We start from the raw sequence: 6,203 nt of genomic DNA, 5'->3' as shown, positions 1-6,203 counted from the left end.
GGTGGCACCTGCGCGGCTGGTTTTGTGCGGTGTTTGTAGGGATCCGGCCGGGTCTCACGGGCTGTGGTCGCCGCAAGGGAGCGGGAGCCCCTGCGCCTTGAGTGGGCTGGGGGTTCCGACGGGGCTCCCGGCTCTTCCAGCCCGGCCTTCGGGAGGAGAACTACTTCAAAACCCTCCTGCCCAACCTATCTGTTGTTGCTTTCTAGCCTGCCTACCAGAATTTGAGACAGCGCGTTGACAACTTTGTTTCCAATCACTTGGCAACTCATACCTGGAGTCCTCATCTCAACAAGAACCAGCTGAGAAATAACATTAGGCAGCAGGTTCTCAAGTAAGTGACAGCTCTGGGATTTCTCTGCTTGAACATGCTCACGTACTGCAATAGGTGACAGAGGCTCTAGGTCATCGTAAAATGTACACTTTCTTCAAAGACTGAGTGGGAACCTTATTAATGTTTATGAATATCTAAAGGGCAGGTGTCAAGAGGATGGGGCCAGACTCTTTTCAGTGGTGGCCAGCAATAGGACAAGGGGCAACAGGCATAAGCTGGAACACAGGAGGTTCCACTTAAACATGAGGAAAAACTTCTTTACTCTGAGGGTGACGGAGCACTGGAACAGGCTGCCCAGGGAGGTTGTGAAGTCTCTTTCTCTGGAGATGTTCAAAACCCGTCTGGATGCAGTCCTGTGCAACTTGCTCTAGGTGAACCTGCTTTGGCAGGGGGGTTGGACTAGATGATCTCCTGAGGTCCCTTCCAACCTCTACCATTCTGTGATTCTGAAGAAGCTTTTTTTTGTCACCATTTAAAACATGATGTTATTTCAGATAGCAGCTCACCGTCAGCGTTAGTTGGACTGAAAATACTATTTTGTCTGATCCAAGTTGATGCAGGGGTGGAAAGCTTGTTTTTGACTCAGGATGTAACACCCTAGCTAAAGTCTATCTGTACTGATTCTTTTAAGGGAGATATTAGTAAAATTGCTATTATCATCAAGTTTTGAGGCAAAGAAAATTAAAAGAATTTGACAAACTAAGCTCTGCAGAGTACAAAGCTAAATTCACAAAACAAAAAAGACGAATGTAAATACAGATAGATGGAGAAGAGGTTTTTCAGAACTGCTGTTATGTCAAAACAATGTCAAACACTTACCTTTTGTTACATTATTTCATGAGAGTTTTTATTCTCTAAGCTTAGACTCATGAGAACCATTAGGAAATGTCTTCAAAGAAACATGAGTTTGGTCACTAAGTTGGGTCAAACAAGGACATTGGGTCAAACAAGGGCTTTGGGAACAAACTTATTAAGTTATGCTCTAGTGGTACCATTGGTAACTGGTACTGAGGAGGTATTTTGTTGGGGGCTGGGGGGGGAGCAGATGTTGTTTGGGTTGTCTTCAGTTCTTTTTAAAGAAGCAATGAGGACAAGAGGAAATGCCTGTTCCACAAAAGATTACAGGGGTCTAGAGAGACCCCATAGATACAAAGCTCTCTATTGCCATTTATTTGATTTTACTGAAGATTAGGGGTGTTTTGTGAAGCTGCAGAACCCTGAGGTGTCACACTGTACTGGGTAGAAAGTAACTTAGGGTGATGATGACTGGTCCAGTAGTCGCTTGTCCCTCAATGCCTTTTATAATTCATGTTTGTTATGCTGTCAGGTTTCTTCTTATTTTTTTCTACGAGTGTCACTTTTACAGTTAGATAACATTTGTAGGCATAAGCAGTAATGATGCAACAACAGGCTGTTTGTTGTTTTAATTCTTTTTCTCTAGCTTTTTTTTTTTCTTGGTTCATAAGGCATAGAGTGAGCTGTTGAAATACAGGCAGCTGGCTAAATACATAGCTGCAGTGATGTTCAGAAAATGATAATGTTCCCTTGGAGATTCTTAAGAGTGTTCACATCTAAAGGAGTATATTTCATTAAGATGTTCTTGAAAAGTCATTTTTCTTATTAAGTGTTCATTAACTTTGTTCCAGGTCTGGAATGTTGGAATCTGGAATTGACAGAATTATTTCTCAGGTTGTGGACCCAAAAATCAACCACACATTCAGACCTCAGGTGGAAAAAGCTGTCCATGAATTTTTAGCCACATTAAATCATAAAGAGGAGGCAGGCCCCAGTACAGCTGCAGGTGAAGAGAAAGCAGATGCTTCTGTTACAGTACAAGGTATTCTACCATTTCTCTGAGTGGTCTATTAACAAAAATTTGTTTTTTGAGAGAGCAGAAACACAGACTAGTTTTGGTGCTAGCACAGAATTGTTAGCATCAGTATTAACAAGCTGTGCTCCAGGCAGTGTGCCACAGTACTTGTCTCTTACTGTGTGTATAAAGGTAGAAGGCAAAAGAGATGTCGCCATGTACCACCATGTCACTCTGTCACTTCTGCTTGAGATTACAGGGGATCAGTTTGGTATAGGGGAAGAAAGTTGGTCTTGGGGTTGGCCCCCTAAGTATTATAGGATCAGCTAAGATATAGCTGTAAGAGAAGAATGATTCAAATTTTTAATGCATTGGTAGATCGGAAAAAAATCAACAGTGGGGCCGTTACTTGTCATAACGTGGTTGCAGTAAAATTTGAACGCCTAAAGTCTTGTCGGGAGCTTAAGTTCTGCTGTAAATCAGCCAATCTTTAGTTTTTTTATAAACACAGCATTTTTTTTGTGTGTGTTTTTCATTTATGTTGTCTGGTATCAACTTCTAAACACTTTAATTGTAAGTTGGTAATTGTCCATTCTTTCCTTTCCTAAGAGACTCCACAGCAGTCCATCTATTTTGCAACCAGACCCTTTATTTAAATCCTATCCCTTTTCCTGTGAGGCCCACTTACTTTAAAGGAAGTGGGTTAAGAAGCCAGCTGCAGCTCTTGGTGCTAGTCCAGCTAACCATTTCTCATCCATCTTCGAAGTTACTTCTAAGAGGATGGGAAGGTGATAAGGTATTTCTGATAGTCCTGTTGTTGTATAAGCAGTACACCGAGTCCATTTGCCATGTTGTTTATGGAGAGACCAGAGGTATGAAATACAGACTTTCTGCTGCATTATTCTGTATTGTGCTTCTTCAGAGACATCATCCCGCTTGGGATGACGGTAAAGTTGAACAAGGATTGTGTTCAGAATGTGCTTCCATAGACAACCTTTGCTTTCTTTAGCTGATCTCAGGAACAGGGCTGTGTCACAGAGTAAAATGAATTTCTGGTAATCGGATCATAGTTGCTGCAAGAATGCAACTTCTTGTTCTTTTTTATTATTTTTTTAAAACCAAAATCTCTAAATACAAAATTAGTCGAGCCTTTTTAGTCAGTTTTACTTTTTTTTAGATACAGTAATTATTCTTTTTCTTTTCACTTGCTGAACATTCTGTCTGAACGGAATTACAGAAACTAAGATTAACTAAAACTATTTTATTTCTTACCATTCAAGGTGTCTGTGCTACAGCTCCTAGTGGCAACGTAGCTAGTGATGCAATGTCCATTTTGGAAACAATAACTTCTCTTAACCAAGAAGCAAGTGCTGCCAGGGCTTCAACAGAGAGTTCAAATCCCAAGAACAATGACAAAGTTGCAAAAAGACTCTCATCTCAACAGAGCGTGGATGGTAGCACTGATAGAGAGAGAAATGTAGAGGACTTGCCAGACAGAGAGAAAGCAATTAGTGATCCTTCTGGAGAAGGGGCTGAAATGTTTGCGAAGTGTGAAGATTTAAATGAGCTTCCCTGCCAAAGTGAAGAAATAAAAAATTCATCAAAGGATACTAATAATTTGACTTTTACAAGTAAAGATACAAGTAAGGAAATTCAGCAAGAAAGTGAAGATCAAAAGAGTAAATGTGACAAGAAACTGGATGGCAGTGAAAAAGGTGAAAGAAGGAAAGAAAAGAAGGAAAAACTTGACAGGAAGCCTGACCATTCAAAGAAAAGTGATGATACTACGAAGTCAAAAGAAGAAAAGCAAGCAAGAGAGTCGGAACCAGTGAAACAGTTGCTTCCAGAAAAAAATAGCAGTAAACATAAAACAATTGAAGGCACTAAAGAAACTAAAGAAGGTATGGTGTGGGCAATGCTCTTCCTTAAAATAGGGTATTGGGGGGGGGGTTTTAAGTGTATTCAGGAGTTGAATCCAAAGAATATTTGGAATGTAAGTTCTCTGCTAGTTCTGACAGATTTGTCTAGCTAGCCACAGGTCTTGATTCATCTGCCTTAACTGAGGTACCCACATTAGGAATCAGATGAGCTTTGATTCCTGAAGTGTGTGGTTGATCATCTGCTTTACTCTGGCAAGTTCTCTCAATGATTCCCGTCTGCATTTAAAGTTTCTAGTTGTAGCTCAGGGTGATTTTTGTTTTGAGTAAACCAGAGTTAACCTAATAACATTTCATCAAGGCGTTACCAATGTATTAATTTTTCTGTAGTGTTTCTTGTTCTTAAGATAATTTTGTTTTCAGTGAAAAAATCACTGTTTTGGTAAGAAAAGTTTCTCAAATTCAGTGTACAGCTTTACAACCCTTTCCTTCTGTTTTTTTCCTTTGCAAGAAAATACGTCAGTAGATTCAGATATGGATGTACTCAGTGACATCACTGTCAGCTCTGTCCATACCAGTGACCTTTCTTCCTTTGAAGAGGAAAGTGAAGAGGAGACTGTAATTTCTGACAGTACTGAAGAGGGGGAAATCACATCAGATGGTAAAATAATATTTTTAAGTACTAAGAAAGAATATGCAATGCTTTCATTGAATGCATCGTATCATAAACTTGAGGTTTTGCAGTATGTTTATTGTACTTATTTATGAGAAGGCATTTGAATGTGGAATGGGTAGTATTTGTGCAATTACGAAAGATGGGTAGTGGGCATACTTTGAATATTGTTTTTTAAGACCTTCATAGAATCCTAGAATGGTTTGGGTTGGAAGGGACCTTAAAGATCATCTGGCTCCAAACCCACAACCATGAGCAGGGCCACCTTCCACTAGACCAGGTTGCTCAAAGTCTCATCCAACCTGGCCTTGAACACTTCCAGGGAGGGGCATCCACAACTTCCTTGGGCAACCTGTTCCAGTGTCTGACCACCCTCCCAGGAAAGAATTTCTTCCTAATATCTCATCTAAACCTCCCCTCTTACAGTTTAGAGCCATTACCCCTTGTTCTGTCACTACCTGCCCTTATAAAAAGTCCCTCCCCAGCTTTCTTGTAGGCCCCTTCAGGTACTGGAAGGCTGCTATAAGGTCTCCCCAGAGCCTTCTCTTCTCCAGGCTGAACAGCCCCAACTCTCTCAGCCTGTCCTCACAGGAGAGGTGCTTCAGCCCTCTGATCATCCTCGTGGCCTCCTCCAGACTCACTCCAGTAGGTCCATGTCCTTCTGATGTTGGGGGCCCAGAACTGGACGCAGTACTCCAGGTGGGGTCTCAAGAGAGTGGAGTAGAGGACTTGATACATTGAAAACATTGTAAAACTTATTTGTACTACAGTATTTCTTAGGTGAGAAAAACGCTTATTGGTGATGGATACGTGACTTTGCTGTGGGGTTTTTTTCCCCTCCCTTCTGCCGTGAATTGGGTGTAACATTGGAGTGCTTTGTAACCCCAGGGTGGTGGTTGTAGCTGACTTTACAGATCAGGTTGGTTTTAGAGTTTTAGGATTTCAGGAATTTCCAAATTCTACCAGGCCACAGTAGAAGGAACAGGAATGGAGCTAGCCTTAAGAGTTTGAAAACACCATATCTTTTCACTGACTGGGTTACTACTTTTTTGTGTTCTTGTCTAGAGCAGACCTCAGACTCTGATTTCTGTGGATGCATGGATTTTGCAGTTAAAAAGACTTTCCACTTCATAATACAGAGTGCCTTAGTACTGAATGAATTGTCTCTTGCATGCTGTGAACTTATCTTTTCTGCTCTAAGGATATTATTTAGAAGCACTGGATTACTTGCATATTCTCTGGCTTTTAAACATGATAGATTGCATTCAGTGATGACTATGTATTTGTGAAGTGAAAACAAGACTTAAGTGTATTTCAGGGCTACAAATAATTTGTACAGTATGGGGCACAAGTGGTTTTGCTCTGTTTCTGATAATCCTGATAAAACTGAAATAGATTTATATATTTTTATTTCAATAATACATGAGTATAAACACCAATGTGTTTTGTGTATAAGTTTCAGTAAGTCTATCTAGTTTTTATGTACACAAATACTGTGCAATTTTTTTGGTG

The 6,203-nt window shown here is 40.5% G+C and overlaps 1 protein-coding gene across 1 annotated transcript in view; it reads left to right on the top strand.

The window, feature by feature from the left end:
• Positions 1 to 208: 208 nt before the first annotated feature.
• LOC104521199 (biorientation of chromosomes in cell division protein 1-like 1) overlaps positions 209 to 6,203 on the top strand; it is a gene marked incomplete at its 3' end in the record, with an annotated part of 20,118 nt that continues 14,123 nt past the window's right edge. The window contains exons 1-4 of the mRNA XM_010163126.2: positions 209 to 331; positions 1,978 to 2,168; positions 3,422 to 4,042; positions 4,530 to 4,679. Coding sequence (XP_010161428.2) covers positions 1,985 to 2,168; positions 3,422 to 4,042; positions 4,530 to 4,679 — 955 coding nt within the window. The remainder of the gene's footprint in view (positions 332 to 1,977; positions 2,169 to 3,421; positions 4,043 to 4,529; positions 4,680 to 6,203) is intronic.

Source organism: Antrostomus carolinensis, unplaced genomic scaffold (assembly GCF_000700745.2).
Source record: "Antrostomus carolinensis isolate BGI_N321 unplaced genomic scaffold, ASM70074v2 scaffold19642, whole genome shotgun sequence".
Taxonomy (NCBI): domain Eukaryota; kingdom Metazoa; phylum Chordata; class Aves; order Caprimulgiformes; family Caprimulgidae; genus Antrostomus; species Antrostomus carolinensis.
This window is presented reverse-complemented; position numbering and strand designations above follow the sequence as displayed.